Below are 16,390 nucleotides of genomic sequence, written 5' to 3' on the forward strand. Positions count from 1 at the left end.
TATTGTAAGTTAAGGGTTACTTATTATAATGTTTATATAGTAGAATGAGAGATAGTAGCCTATCTCTCAACAACCATAACACTAAATCAGTGGGAGCCCTGAGCTTGTTTCTCTGCAATGAGATGGTCCCATCTAGGGGTAATGGGAGACAATGACACCTGAAGTGTGTTGCTTATGTCCTGTCTATTCCGTAATTTTGTTTTGGTTGCTGTAACTGCAGAAAATCCCGCTTCACACAAATAGGATGTCGGAAATGGCAACAGTTTAGTGCTTTTGTGGCGATCTCAGGGTATTCTGCTATGACTTTAATCCAGAACACTGGCAGAGTTGTAGTCTCGAACATATTTTTTTTTTTAATTTATTTTTTTTTTAGAGAGGAGAGACAGAAACAGAGAAAGAGAAGGGGGGAAGAGCTGGAAGCATCAACTCCCATATGTGCCTTGACCAGGCAAGCCCAGGGTTTCGAACCGGCGACCTCAGCATTTCCAGGTCGATGCTTTATCCACTGCGCCACCACAGGTCAGGCTCGAACATATTTTTAAGGCTGCATCATTTGCGATCTCCAGTAGTTGATCTTCTTCTTGCATAGACACGCTGGATTCACCTGGTTTGTTGACAAATGGATCGCGGATCCATTCCTTGGCAATTCGTGGGTCTTTTGTGGTTGGGAAGTAGCATTCAAACTCTTTTAAAAGCAAATACAGGTGATTGTCCACCAGCTGGGACAATGAAGGCTTGGGCTCAGTCTCTTCCAAAATTCGCGTGAATGTTTGAACCATGTCAAATATACCCCTGTTCACGCATCATCCCCACAAATCCAGTTTGGCTTTAAATGCAGCTACTTTATTTGCCAACTTGAAGTCAGTTGTCATTGTCCCCTGAAGTGACCAATTGAGTTGAGGAGGTTTAATATGTTGCACAAGTAAATGAGTTTTGTGACCCATTCCTCATCACTGAAATGTGCTGCTGCGATGACTTTTTTCCTGAGAGAAATCTCTGCAGCGGCTCTTATAATTCAAACACTCTGGCCAGGGACCTCCCTCGGGATAACCATCTTATTTCTGTGTATGAGAGAAGGTGTCCGTGCTCTGCGTTCATTTCCTCACAAAGCTGCTCGAACAGGCGCGAGTGAAAGGCGTGTGCTTTGATGTGGTTAATAACTTTAACAACATCATTCAATATGCTGTTAAGTTCTGGTGGTATATTTTGGCTAGCCAGCATTTCCCTGTGAATGACACAATGCGTAGACTCGCATTCAGGTGCAACCTCCTTAATCCGAGCAGTTAAACCAGACATCCTTCCGGTCATGGCAGCAACTCCATCTGTGCATATGCCGATACAAAAAGACCATTTCAGTTTTCCTGATATATAGTCATCCAGTGATTTAAATAGTTCTGCGGCTGTGGTTCTGGCTGGCAATGATAGTGCACAAAACATATCCTCATGCACATCCTCTTGATAAAGATAACACACGTAAACAAGTAGCATTGCCTTGTTGTCAATATCTGTAGATTCGTCAACCTGGAGAGCGTACCACGGTGTTTTATTAATCCTTTCCAACAATTGTGATTCAATGTCCTCTGCTATTTCCTCAATGCGCCGTGTGACGGTGGTAGCCGAAAGAGGCATCTGTGCTATCTTTTTAACCGCAGCCTCTCCTAGAAGTTCACAATAAATGTCTTTAGTGGCTGGAAGGATCAGTTCTTCACCAATGGTGAATGGCTTCTTAGCCTTACCAGTACAGTTAGCTACCAAGTATGATGCTCTCAGTGCACTTGCATTTATTGATGAAGTGGCCACCAGTAATTGTTTCTGTCCTTCTTGTTCATGCTTTTTTCTTTCGAAATACTCAGAAGGCTTGTCTTTTAAAGTAGGGTACTTGGTCTCCAAGTGGTGAAGCAGTTTTGAAGGCTTCATTGCCTCATTACTTAGCCAGTCGCCACAAATTATGCAGAGCGGCCTTGGCGCGCGAGAATCACCAGTTGCAATAAATCCATACTTCAAGTAGGACTCCTGGTATTGTCTGTTAAATGAAGCCTTCTTTTTCTTTGAGGTTGTAGGTTCTTCTTCTGTCTCCTCACTGGCCCTTTTCCACTTCGCAAAAAAACTTTCGATGGAACTTTGTTTTTCACTCATTTTGCTAGTTTATGGATTTAATTTTAGCGGCAATGTATCACGTGACTGAGACAAGCATCAGGAAGGAGTCTTAGATGAATGTAACAGAGGGAATCTGGTCATCTTTAAAAAATAAAACATCATTCAGACTTAAATATAAATAAAACGGAAATAATGTAAGTTATTTACTCTTTCTCTATGGTCCGGAACCAAATGGCCCACGGACCAGTACCAGTCCGTGGCCCGGGGCTTGGGGACCACTGGATTGTAATACATGAGAATGTTTTATATTTTTAACATTATTATTTTTTTTATTCAAGATTTGTCTGTGAGCCAGATGCAGCCATCAAAAGAGCCACATCTGGCTCGCGAGCCATAGGTTCCCGACCCCTGCTCTAAGTTAAAGGGACTCCAGTCAGGTCCACTGTTGCCCCCGCACAGCATTGCAATCCTGAGTGTGTTAGTCTGACCCTTCGGTCTGTCACCAGCTCTTGAGTCGTCTCATTCGCATAAAATGCTAAAATGTCTCACTGCAGAACTCAACGCTCAGTCTGCAGATTAAATCCAACACTGCAAAATCTTTCTAAAATACAAATGACACATATAGATCATCAAGACCTGCTCATATTAACCTGAAAGTTAAAAATACTTCAATGCATACATGGACTTCAAGTACCTGGCCAGAAAACACTTGCTCCTTTCAATAAAAAGCATTGGAATCTGAAAGATAACAAATGAACTACTCCCCTATTATTAAATTCCTTAACAAAATGGGAAGTATACATTTAAATATAACAAATTAGCCAGTAAGGTACAAGGAGAGAGGTGACTGCCCAGTCAGACATGGTGCCTATGAAGCCACTTCTATACCGATCCTGATCTGATTCAGTATTAAAATCTTGGAGTGAAGATAAATGAATACGTGGTTGTTGTCTTACAGTCTCAAGAACATCAGCTCAGAATTATAAGATTATGTTATTATAAAATTAAAAATTATGCCATGACAAAAATAATTATGCAACTCCAAATTCTCTCAACCTCTTCAGAGCTAAGGGAGACAATATATAAATATATAATAACCTACGTTAATATTTTAAACATAGGCAGAAATCCTATGGATTAGTTTAACTCTTACTAAAGACTCAAAAATAATGAATTCTTTTCTTGGTTTTTGTTTTTTTTTTAAGTGAGAGGAGGGGAGATAGACTCCCGTATGCACCCTGATCGGGATCCAGCCAGCAACCCCCGACTGGGGCCAATGATCAAATCAACTGAGCTATACTCAGCACCCGGGCCAAGGCTCAAACCAATTGAGCCACTGGCTGTGGGAGAGGAAGAGAGAAGGGGGAGAGGTAGGGGAAGAGAAGCAGATAGACACTTCGTATGTGTGCCCTGACTGGGGCTTGGACCCGGGATGTCCACACACCGGGCCGACACTTTATTAAACCAATTGGCCAGGGCCAAAAACAATGAATTCTTTACCAAACATAACAACACTTGATAATTTACAAGTTACTGTTTGTAAACAAACCTAGATATTTTCCTGAGTAGGTAATAATGAATTCAAAATGCCTGTACCACATTTCTTATAATGGGTAATTATTTCTCAAAAATGCTTCACAAATAGTCCTACCACGTGGGAAACCAGCCCCAAAGAGTCAGACAATTCTTATACAGGCTGCAAACTAATATCTAACACTTTATTACAGAGGACACTTTCTGAAGCAACGCCCCGCATTGGGGACTCACTGTGATACGAGGGAGTGATCCATGATTACCTTTGGAGGCAGCTCTCCAACCTAATGGATACCCAGAGGGAAGCGGCCACTCCATCCGCCCGGCCCTCTCCAAAGCGGTGCAACAAAGATTAGTCATCATCATCATATGTTTATTGAGAACTTCCAGAATATTTATTTGTTAAGCATTTTAATAAGTTTGTTAAAATTATACCACAAGCAATAGCACCCAGTTCACTAAACTTAACTAATGGCAAGATATCTATCTATTTAGTCCCAAGAAATGTATAAAAAAAAGTAGTTGTATATCACTTTGGAGTCTGGGGCATTTTATTTTGTTTTATTGTTCATTTGGTTTTTACATCTAATTACCCTCCCCACAGGAGCTACACAAGTAATGAAACAAATCAGTATTTTTTATTGTTTGCTCAATGAAAATCGTTAGTCCTAGACCAACAGCTCTATAATTTCACTAACTTACAACAAAAATGCCTTGCTTTTTGACTCAAGTTAAATGACTCTTTTAAATTGAACACACTTGCAAAACTGCTCGTGTCCAAAACTATTTGAAAAAGGAAAAGCAATGAGTTTGTGCCAACAGGGCACAGAGGAGTTAAAATATGTGTCCATCAGATTTTCCTTATCTCTAGCAACCTCCTCCTAAAAGCTGCAGTTAGGAGAAAAGAGCAGGCAGATAGAAAGGCTGTCGCCAGGGCCTCGCCCTCCCCCAGCCCCCTGGAAACCAAGGCCGGAGCTGAGACGGAGGGTAAGGATGCACTCTCTGAAACGCCTGGAAAAACATTCTGGTCGGGAGATGCCGGAGAGTTTGAAGCTCCCATCAAGCTGCTGGCCTGGATCCAGGTAATGGCTTTTCCTTCCCCTCAGCTGTCTGCTGCAAGGGTTTTCCAGCAAAGAAAGGAACGAAGAGGTAGCGGAGAGGGAGGAACAGCTTCCAGTCCATTCTCCATCACCGAGAGGGTAAAAAGGGCCAAGCGTTGCAGGCTGACATTTATAGAGGGCAGGAGTTTCCACTGAGCACTCCGGAGGATTACTGGGGGTTAGCAATCTGCTCGAAAAGGGGCAGCAAAGCAGACTGATGAAAGTCCCTTTAAATGTGATAACAGTAACGCTGTGGACACAGAGACAGCAAGCTGGAGCTGGCAAAGACATGTGAACAGAGGTCTAGCCAGTCAGACGGCCTTTAGGAAAAAAACTGCATTATAAACCTGGCTCTTCGGGGCTGCCCAACTCACTTGGTGAAGCTTGAAAGGACCAACTGTCAACAGAGCGGCGTTTCTAATCAGGGGATGAAAACAAAAGCCCTTGCTTAACCCTCACTGCCCTGCCCCTACCAACCAAGGGAAATTGATCCCGCCAACGGTGACATTCCGGACCTGCAGAGGTTAATTATCTTGCTAGTCTTTTACCTCCAAATCACAGCCGCACCACCCAATCCCTTCTGCCTGGCATTTTTCTTCAATTTTAATATCAGAAGTTTCACACGCCTGCCTGAGCTCCTGGACTCGGCAGAACGGCCCATATAGCTGTCAGCAAACTGATAAGAACTTTAAAATTACTCCACAGGGCCTCTTTAAAAAGAAGAGCCAAAGAAGCCCATAAAGCAAGAGGGCAGGGGCCACGGAAACCAGCCGCTCACACTGTTTTAACGTGGCATTAAAATGAGCTGCAGATTTATGGCAGTGTTTTAGCCCCTGGCCCAAATCATCTGGGATGAAGCTCTCATCTCTGCTCTCCAGCGGGATTTCAGATCTGGGCTGGAGCCGGCTGGACAGGAGAGGGGGCAGAGAGGCAGAGGTCGCCGGAGGAAGAGAGGAGGAAAGGGAAGAGGAGCTCCAGGAAAATCCCAGACGGGAACGCCGTCTCCTTTCAGCAGGCTGCGACCACCAGCTAGCTCTAAAAATATCTGGCTGGTCCTCTTAACTTCACATAAAAATTTCCTTTATTTTTGGTTCATACCCAGTAGATTCTGATTCTTCAGCGGTTCACCACCTAAATGTCATTCTGGTTTTAACTTTTCTCTGCAAGTTTACTTTTAAAATATTTTTTAATTCAAAAGATGAATAAAATCATGATTTGGCAGAGAACACATTAGAAGAAAGGAAAAAAGACTTAGTATAAGTTTTTTCTTATTGGAAAGAAGAAAAAGTAACAGTTCTTTATCCAAGTGTACCAATGAATTTTTTTTAAAGGCCAGCTAGAAAAAACCACTGATTTTAATAAGCCATTCTGATCCGAAGAGAAAAACAGAGAGGTGAACCTCATTCCATGTCAAGATGTAGAAAGTATCCCAGAACCCACAGGAATAAATTCTGTTTCCAGTTTCCAAGCCCAGAAGCAGAGGCACCATCCAGTCATGTTGGTAATTCACTGTGGTTCCTCAAGACCAAGCTCCATACCAGGAGGCTCCTTCCCTCCCAGAGTGCAACCTCAGAGCCAGGCGGGGCTCTCCCGGTCCCCACAGCGTGAAGGACAGGCCAGGAGCTCGTGCTTTAAGTAACTGGTTTCACTGAACTCTACAACCGCTCTGTGGTATTATTAGTCCCAGGGCTGAGTTAAGAAAAAAACTGAAGCTTGGAAAAGTCATATAACTTGCCCAAAGTCACAAAGCTGGTACACAAACAGCACAGCTGACGCTATGAACTCATCTTTCTCCAACTCAGAAGCCCGTCATGTGCTTTGCACTCCCACTGTTTTTCAGAATGCTGGACTAGGACCCACACTAAGAAACACATAAGCACATTTTATACTGCAACTTACTACTCACACATATATATAACTGAAACGAAGTTTTCAGGAAATATTTACCCTTACTATGTAATAGGATGGTATTTTCCTTTCTATTATATTTCATTTTTAAAAAATAAGATGCCAGTCATGAACCACTGATTTAAATTCACGGGTAACGAATGAATCACGGCCCTCAGTCTGGAAAATACTGCCGTGACAATGAAAAAGAAATCACCAGGCTGGAGTCAGGCCCTGGGTTCCAGCTGGGCTCGGTCCGGCCCTAACAACATCACTTAAACTCGGGGGCTCACTTGTGATTTGTAAAATATGAGGAAAGGGTTGAATATTTTCTAAGGTCCCTTCCAGCTCTTTGATTTTTTTTTCTAAATCTCCTTAATTGATCCTGCTTTCCCTTTCATCACTCATCTTTTCATTACTCTTTACTTGTCATTTACTATCCTTTCCTTCTAATTCTCTACAGAGTTCTCTGCTGGTGTTCAAAGTCTCCCCGCCCCCAGCGCCTCCATCGTACCTACTGAGACTTCCTCACAGAAGCCCCCCCCCCCCCAAGGTCAGGGTGCTAATAACAGAGCGAGCACCATCCTCTCTTCTGATCTGAGACTACCCAGTGTTGAATATGCCTTTCACCTCCTGATCCATTCCTGACCCCTCCCCCACCAGGAGCAGCCCAGCACTTCAGGCATTTCATCTGTATATAACTGTACTGTCCCCATCAGCCTTGAGGGCTTTCTTAAAGACAGGATTCCCCCCCCCCTTTAAATCTACCTCAACATGCCCGTACAATCAGCAATAAAGTTGGCGCTTAAGACATATTTGGTTTGCATTAGAAATTAATGCCTAGCCTACCTGTGGTGGCGCAGTGGATAAAGCATCAACCTGGAACACTGAGGTTGCTGGTTTGAAACCTCAGGCTTACCCAATCAGGACACATATGAGAAGTAACTACTACAAGTTGAAGTTTCCTGCTCCTCCCCCTTCTCTCTCTCCTCTCTAAAATGGATAAATAAAATCTTTAATAAAAAAAAATTTTATAAAGAAATTAAGGCCTAGCCTGACCTGTGGTGGCGCAGTGGATAAAGCATCAACCTGGAAACACTGAGGTCGCCGGTTCAAAACCCTGGGCACACACAGGAAGCAACCATTCTGAGTTGATGCTTCCTGCTTCTAACCCCTTCCTCTCTCTCTCTCTATCTCTCTCTCCCCCACTCTCTAAAAATAAATAAATAAAATCTAAAAAAAAAAAAGAAATTAAGGCCTATAATTCTCTTAAATTTAGAGAAGAGTTAGGCAAGCTGCTCTAGGAAAAGTCATAAGAACAATTAACATTGGCATCCCAGAGAGATAAGGGAGCACTCACAGACTTGCCCCGGACAGGGCTGCCAAGGCTGCCAAGGAAAGCAGCTTATGGCTCCTCCATCTGGACTGCGAGGACTTAAATCTCAGAAGCCATTCAAAATAACTGCAAATCAGCCCAAACCTTAAAGACAAGAAAATTTATTTACAGGCCCTAGTGCACTATAAATTTAAGACAGTTCTATTAAAGAGCTTTTCTTGGCTTCTCATCAGATACTTGGCAAAAGCCTTTTTCCAATAGGTTCTTAATACTAAAGTTGGGGGAAAATGTTAAAACACATAGAAATACCCTTCCTTAAGAGTTCCAATTAAAGGAGTCCTTTTTATCCGCTTTAAACAACACGCAGCGGCCAGTCTCCTTCACAATATGGATTTATGCACTCAGGGAAACCCAAACACAGAGTGTACAGTGTTTTTGAAAAATATGAAATTCAAATATCCCATAAATTGATTACGCTCATCCCCAAGGCTCTCCCACTGGCCAAGAAGCAGGGCTTTGTATCAGAACCATGGTTGTCTGCTCCACAGGAAGAACTCCAGGGACCGGGTCAGTGTGTTTCGTTTAAGGGTAAGCAATCCAATACCTTTTTCTCAGGCAAGTACAAAAGCAGAAGCGCAGCTTGGCGTGGCAGGTTGGAAGTGGAGTGTGGGGGGAGAAAGGGAGGCAGCAGTATCAGGCATTTTATAAAGCCTTGAGAGCTCAGTTCACATATATAAAAAATTCTCAATTTCATAGTCGGGGGCGGGGGAGATGAGAGTGACAGGCATTACAATATCGATCCTGGAAATTAGAAGTGAAATCTCTTCCACAGTCTTTGTAATATAATTCCAGGGAGGTGTCCAATCTAAATGTCTCAAATAATCACTGCTTAAAGACTAATAAGCAGTTAGCTTGAATTATTGGGAAGTACATCCTGAATTTTCGCCTCAATCCAGGCCACACAGTAATTTAAATAATGTGTGTGCAGCAGAAGTGGCTGCGCTTCCCTGTCTGTCCCTCACATATTGTGCGGTCTTGGGAGGATTACTTTACGTCTCTTTATCTTCAGTTTCTTCACATTAAAAAAGTTCACCTGATTCTTCCAACTGTCTATCTCACTATCCCAGTTCAAGAATTTGCTTAGTAAACTGCTGTGTATTGGGGATGGGGCGGTGAGGGAGAAGTGGACACAGATTGCTATCTAACTGTCCATGGACATAACAGTCAGGCTGCCAGCAGAAGGAACTTCTCAGAGAATACATCTTTCTGGGCTGCTGACGTTCCTAGACATCTGAGGGTTTACACCTTTAAGTGAATCACAAAAACACTTCTTAAAAGTAAAAACTTAAACATTTTAGGTAGAAAACTTTATAAAATGTATGAGCCAATATTTTCATATATATACTAAACCATTTAGGCCCTGGCTGGTTAGCTCAGTTAGAGCAGTGGTTTTCAATGGCTGGCCTGTGGACAGGTCCACCAGAAATTTCGCAATGGCCCACGAAAGAGTTAACCTCTCTGCTATTGTATGAAGATTACAGACCCAATGATCTTAATCAAATTTGCTTATACTCAGGGTAATTTCTGCCTTAGCAATCCCTGAAATAATTCTCTTATTTTCACCAGACCCCAAGTGTAAAAAGGTTGAGAGTTAATGGGCTAGAGCATCGCCTGAAACTCCAAGCTTGTGGATTTGATCTCCAGTCAGGGCACATATGGGAAGTGATCAAAAAACACACAACTAAGTGGAACAATAAATGAAAAAATGAATGCCTCTCTCTGTCTCTCTCCCTTCCTCTTGCTGTCTCTCTAAAATCAATCAAAAAGAAAATTTAAACCAGTGGTTTTCAACCTCTGGTGCCATGGTGCCGGTCCACCAGAAATTTTGAAATGCAAGCTAACCACCCTGGTGTTGTGGACCAGCACAAGATTTCTGGCAGACTGAAGGTCGAAAATCACTGATTTAAACCTTTGTTTAAAGATACAAGGGCATCACAAGAAATAGCAATTTCCATATTTCCTCGACTTGAAGGATCAATAACAGCTTTAGGAGGAAGAAAAAAAACTATATTCAATGTTCAAACTGATGTAAGAGTCAACTGGATGTCAGAAAACCAAAATATGAAAAACAAACAAACATCACTTCTTTGAATTAAAAGGTTGTACCATCTTACAATGATACACTCTGAATACAGTGACACAGAGAAGCCAGCAAAGCTGTCCACCGTACATCCAGTGTGCGGAGAGACGAGTTTTTCCGCCTTCTCAATTCATGCCAGGCTGGCAGGGGAACCATCTCAGACTCTCTCTTGCAGTCTCTCATCCCTTCAAATGTGAGACTTCTACACTACGACGGCTATGGAAACCGGGCAATCCACTGTGCTGAAATCCTGTAGTATGAGCAAGAGAAAGCGAGAGCCTAGTTTCAGGGGCTCTCCTGGGGAAGAGGCGCACGGGCTGTGTGCACACACACCTGCTCTTCTGCGTCTGGTCTCTGCGGGCCGCTCTGCTTGCTCCTTAACCACAGCAAGGCCTAACTACAGGCTGGGCAGGTGATGGCACCGCATGCCTGGCTTTATTTTCTCAAGTAGAAGCGTCTTGTCTTTTACCTAATCGGCCCATTTCTTCAAGTACACCCCTGCAGCCCTACTATTTGGTACGTGAGGCAGGGAAATACAAAGGCAAACTGAGCTGAGTCAGTGCAACAGGCTGAAGAGAAACTGGCATTTTAACTCACCCAAGCGTTAAAGGTGAGAGAAAGATGCTGAATGTTTCTGCCACCTCAAAGGCTCCCAGTCAATTGAGTACAAAGAAGAGTTCAAAGGCAAGGCAGGCTCCTGACTTCCACCTCCCAATGTGGCTGAGGTTAGAGGTCACTGCGGGTGGAGCCACTGACCAATAAAACAACGTTTGGAAACTCCACTCAACAGATAAACTGGGGATCCACTTACACCTTCTCCCCTATCCACACAAACACTTCTAACTACAGTCTAGTGTCGTTCCAACCTCCCAAGGTCCTAGATTGCTTTCTTTCTCACTGTGATTCAAGGGAGAGTGGGATATGAATGTTCCATTTGACTACAGAAAATATTCAGTTGCATACTTCTTTCTGCCTTCCGTTGTGAGAGAGATGACTGACGGGACTCCATCTTTAAGGCCTTCCACAAATGCTGCCTCTCCAATAAATCGATCCTTGTCTCACACTTCTTCCTTCCATTTCAGACCCCTCGTGTACTTCAGGAAATCTGCACCATCTTTCTCAACTTTCTTTGTGCTTCTGCCCATATGTCCACAAGATGACTGTTAGACCTTTGCAAGTGAGGATCACAGATTTCTTATTACCTCCCCTCAGCTCCCCTGGGGAAAAAACAATTAACACTGGGCTTCACTAAATTTAGCTCAGAGGACAATAAAAAGCCAACTGATACTGTTATAACTATCATCCTCTGTTAACTGGAGGAACTAGCTTTTAACTTACCACAAACAAACAACGATAAGCCGCTCCGAGCCTTTCCAATGCCACACACACCACACGCTCGTTGTTGCCCTTCAGGAACAAGTAACAGAGCCAGGGGTTGTACTTTTCTTCAGAATCTTAGCTTAACTACAGCTCTTACTTACCTTAGGTTCTAGCCTCATGTTTAACACTGTGGCTGCTTCACTACCACACCTAAGGGGAAGAGGAAAATGTAACTCCCTCTTGTCGGGCACAACGTGTTGCAGCCTTGCGTGGCGCATGGTCACCCCCAAGTCACGGTCAGACTCTGACCATGGTGTGCACGGGTCAGATCGTAGCCTTCCTGCTTCTGAACTCTAAGCTGCAAAATGGTGCCATGATACTTCATCCCCACGATTCCACTCGATATTCTTGCGGTCAGTTCAGAAGCTTTAGCTCTATCCATTCTAGGAGGAAAAAAATCCTGTGCTGAGCACTCCTTCTTCCTCGTCTGAAAGAACTTGTCCCTAAAGTGGCTATGAGAACAATGTCAGTGAACCAGCAGAGCAGCTCATGCCATTTAGGATTAAGGATTTCTTGGAAACACGGAAAAGGTCAGAAGGAAAATGAGTTACTTAAAAGTGGATGGAGACCTCTGCTGGCCACAGCTGTCCATGCAGCTCCTGAAGCTTGTTCTGCGGGGCTCAGAACTGAGGCAAGAGCTCACCACTCTGTCCCTCAGTCTCAGGTCACTCTGGCACCAACCAGCAGCTCAATGGCGTCACCTACCAAGGCAACGAGTTTTTACCTAAAAGTTTATGCCTGTCTTACAAAAAGATCCAAATTTGACCTCCACAAAGAGAATTCACTAAAGTGAATGCTGTTTGTTGTTATTCCTGCCAAGGCCAGGTTTAATTGATGGATGGTAAACAGAGGGCAAAATGTCTGGCGTCATCTGGAGAGGGTCCTACAGAACAGAAGAACTCTCCCTACCAAAAGAACAATTTCGTCCCGCAGGGGACATCTGGCAATGTCTAGAGACATCTTTAGTTGTCACAAGTTGGGATAACGGTGTGCTATTGGCTTCTAGTGGCTAAACCTAGTCATCCTGTCTACCTATCTGGGAATTACTTCAACTAGATAATCTCACCTCTAGTAGAGATCAGTCCAGTCTAGAAATGTGGGGCTGGGAGAAGAAAAGAGGTCATTTCTGGAACACAGAATACTCAGAGAAAGGGAAGCCAGACTAAACGGGGCACTGCAGTAGACAGGGTGCTTCAGGTCTGAAAGTAGCACAGAGAAAATGAGCATCAGAAAGCAGAAGAGGCCCTGGCCAGCTGGCTCAGCGGTGGAGCGTCGGCCTGGCGTGCGGGGGACCCGGGTTCGATTCCCGGCCAGGGCACATAGGAGAGGTGCCCATTTGCTTCTCCACCCCCCCCTTCCTCTCTGTCTCTCTCTTCCCCTCCCGCAGCCAAGGCTCCATTGGAGCAAAGATGGCCCAGGCGCTGGGGATGGCTCCTTAGCCTCTGCCCCAAGCGCTAGAGTGGCTCTGGTCTCGGCAGAGCGACGCCCCAGCGGGGCAGAGCATCGCCCCCTGGTGGGCAGAGCATCGCCCCTGGTGGGCGTGCCGGGTGGATCCCGGTCGGGCGCATGCGGGAGTCTGTCTGACTGTCTCTCCCCGTTTCCAGCTTCAAAAAAAAAAAAAAAAAAAAGAAAGAAAGAAAGCAGAAGAAAGGTTTAGAAAGGGAGGCAGGAAGGTGCCACAACTGACCTTTTGCAAGTTGACATCAAGTAGGGTATCAGCACCAGAGGAGGTAAAGCGCCCTCATGACTAGAGGTGTTCAGAAGAGATGACCTTCATTATTAGTGTTATCAAAGAGAGTAACAGTCCTGCTAAGGACAAGAGTTTTATAGAATTTTCAAACAGCTGAACGGAAAATGAGAAATGACCTGGCCAACCCCTTCATTTCACAAATGAGGAAATGAAAGCCCAAGCGCTTTGGTGACTTGTCATAGTCACACAATTAATCGGGACAGAGCCAGGGCTCAAACCCAAGTCTTTTGACTCCAAGTGTGCCTCTTTGAACCCAAATAACCTGAAAGTACGCTGTTTGAAATGACGTTTATTCATTCCTTCTCAAAGGCTCTATGATTCTGCGTTTGCCACTGAAAATGCCCAGCAGGCGTGTCTCAGACCTGTGGTTCCCACCACGCGCCTGTGTGACTGCGGCATCTGTGAGCTAGCCCAAACCAGACCCTGCTCCAGAAACCAAAGGCTTCTCTCTCCGGACCCGAAGGGGGTGGGTTCTCCCCGGTCTTTCTTCTTAGACTAAAGTCTAGTAAAAAAGGTGGCATCTCATTTAGCAGGTGATTCCCTAGTTATGCTAACAGACTAAAGAGAAACACAAAGAGCACAAACACCAGGACTCTTGAAACAGCACTTCCTTCCACACAAGTTGAAAGAACCACAGGTTTAGATCAAGATTCTAGAGAGTTCTAGACTTATTTTCTCACTTGCTAAAATTCAAATGATGTCAGCAGTAAAGTAATTCAAAAGAACACGAGTATGCTGTGAGAAATCGACGGGGACGCGGAAACCAACCTGTGATTTGTTTTCAAATCAGAATGCCAAACCGTGTGCCAGATGAGGCTGCCGAGGCCCGGAGAAGGCAAGTCCTCGGCCTTCAGAACTAGTCACCAGCCACTGGCACTCAACACAGGCAGCCTGAAGTAAGGACCGACAGACTTCCTTACTGTGTGACATGATCCGCTTTGGTTGGGTTTAAGAAGCTCAGTACCATAATAAAGAGGGTGGCCTGAACACATCCACTAACTTCCAATCTTTCCTAAAACCCTGAAATGACAATCAAGAGGAATTTCTTTAAATTAAGGCATAATAGGCCCTGGCTGGTTTGCCCAGTTGACAGAGCGTCAGGCTGGCATATGAACGTCCCAGGCTCAATTCCTGGTGAGGGCACACAAGAGAAGTGACCGTCTGCTTCTCTTCCCCTCCTTCTCCCCATGCCCTCCCGCCTCCCCTCCTGCAGGCGATGGCTCAATTGGTTTGAGCACAGGCCGCGGGCGCTGGGATAGCTCGGTAGATTCAAGCATCAGCACCAACAGGGGTTGCCGGGTGGATCCCAACTGAGGCTCATGCAGGAGTCTATCTCCCTAAAAAAAAAAAAATTAAGGCATAATCGCTCTAAGATAAAGAGAATGGCAGACGAGGCTAATAGCAAGACCACGTGGAAGCTGAAAAGCAGGAAGAACGGTAGCTGACCCTACAGGCCCATGAGAGCTGCACCCTAGATCAGCTGAGAGAGACCCAAGTTCCGCTGCAGAACCCCAAGTGGGGGGAGGGCAGGGCTAAAGACAGGACAGGACTGAATGTATTTACGAAGCGGTTAGAAGCCCAGACCCCCCCCCCCGCCCCCATTCCACTCATCCGGATGATCGCCCTGCCCTCACCCAGACACGGGCCCGAGACCCATTCTCCCGAGACCAATTCTCTGGGCAAGGTCAAATACAGGCACTCTGCCTGAGAGGGGAGTGAAAACGGAATTTGTGGGACAGTTACGTACCTAATGCTGAGAACCCGTCAAACATTTAAGCCCAACTTAATTTTTTTTCAGGAGAAAGGAAAGCAGGACTAAATGGAACACCCCGTGGAGTGCCCTGGTCAGTAGAGAGCAGCCCAGGGAAGGGGCGGCGGAGGTGGACGAGGACTTGGAAAGGGAAGCAGGAGCGTGGGGATGTCCGAGGGGAAAGGAACGGAGCGCCTAGGCCAGCGTATACGACAACGTTCTCAAGGTGAATGGCCACTCAGAAGAACCACCCCGTGATGCCCAGGGGTCCGTGGTTGTCTTAACCACCAAAACTATCATGTACTGTGGAAACAACCTTCCAAAAAGGCTCAGCTTTGCGCCCTGAACACACCGCCAGGGTCTGCCCTAAAATCGCAGTAGGCTTACCTCAGAAGCATTTTTACTTCGGAGAGTTTCTATAGCAAACCTTACCTGACCACTTACTCGGCACTGTTTCCCTCCCGTCTGGTCCGGTGACGGAGGGGGGAAGGGAAGCCGCTCCCACACCCCACACCCCGCTGCCGTCGCTCTGCGCCCACGCGGTCCAGGCCACCCTTGACACCTCAGGTCACCTCCCCGACAGGGCTGCGTGGCCTCTTACCTGCCTCTGCATCTCTTCAATCTGTCTTTGGGGAATGCTCTGCAAAATACTGTACACGTCTGCCATCTTCTCTTCTGGCACAACCACGGACGCTCTGGAGACAGTAGGGGAACAATGTACAGACATTACGCCCCCCACAGAGCACTGCTCCACGCATGGTCTGGTTTAATCCTCACAAGCGGAAACAACACACCTCCCTCAGCCCCCTTCCTGCCAGTGAGCAGCCCTCTCCTCCCTTGCTCGTGGCCGCCCTTCTCAAAGGGGCTCTCTCACTGCCCCCGGCTCACCGCCCACGCACTCCACACACGTCTTCTGTCCGCTCCAGTGAGCTCCAGCCACACGGGCGCCCTTCAGGCACCCGAACACACCCGGCTCTGCCCACCACAGGACCTCTGCGTGTGACGTTCCACCCACCCAGCACCCTATTCCTTACTCCCCACGCCCACTCTGAATTAGCCATGACTTCTTTAGCTAGACTGCCTACCAGACCCATTCATGCACTCCGCATGGATTTACAGAGAACTTCTCAGGAGCTAGGTCCCGGCACACGACAGTGGACAAAGCAGGCAGGGTGGCCGGGGGTGAGAGAGCTGTGACAGGGCCTGAGGGAAGAGCGTCAGAGCAGAAGGACCAACAAGTAGAAGGCGGAGACAGCAGTGTGACAGGAATGTTCCAACAACAGCAAAGAGGCCAGTGCGGCTGGCGAGCAGGAGAAAAGACGGAGGGGCCCAGGAGGTGAAGAGAAGCGGGCAGGGAGCATCACAGCAAAGCAGACAGGGCCCACAGGCCACAGTGGGCTTTCACCGAGACAGAAGG

The 16,390-nt window shown here is 45.9% G+C and overlaps 1 protein-coding gene across 1 annotated transcript in view; it reads right to left on the minus strand.

Moving 5' to 3' along the window:
- Positions 1-16,390, minus strand: part of EXT2 (exostosin glycosyltransferase 2) — a 157,055-nt gene that overhangs the window by 107,218 nt on the left and 33,447 nt on the right. The window contains exon 7 of the mRNA XM_066362932.1: positions 15,575-15,668. Coding sequence (XP_066219029.1) covers positions 15,575-15,668 — 94 coding nt within the window. The remainder of the gene's footprint in view (positions 1-15,574; positions 15,669-16,390) is intronic.

The sequence above is a fragment of the Saccopteryx leptura genome, chromosome 1, assembly GCF_036850995.1.
Source record: "Saccopteryx leptura isolate mSacLep1 chromosome 1, mSacLep1_pri_phased_curated, whole genome shotgun sequence".
In the NCBI taxonomy this organism is placed as follows: domain Eukaryota; kingdom Metazoa; phylum Chordata; class Mammalia; order Chiroptera; family Emballonuridae; genus Saccopteryx; species Saccopteryx leptura.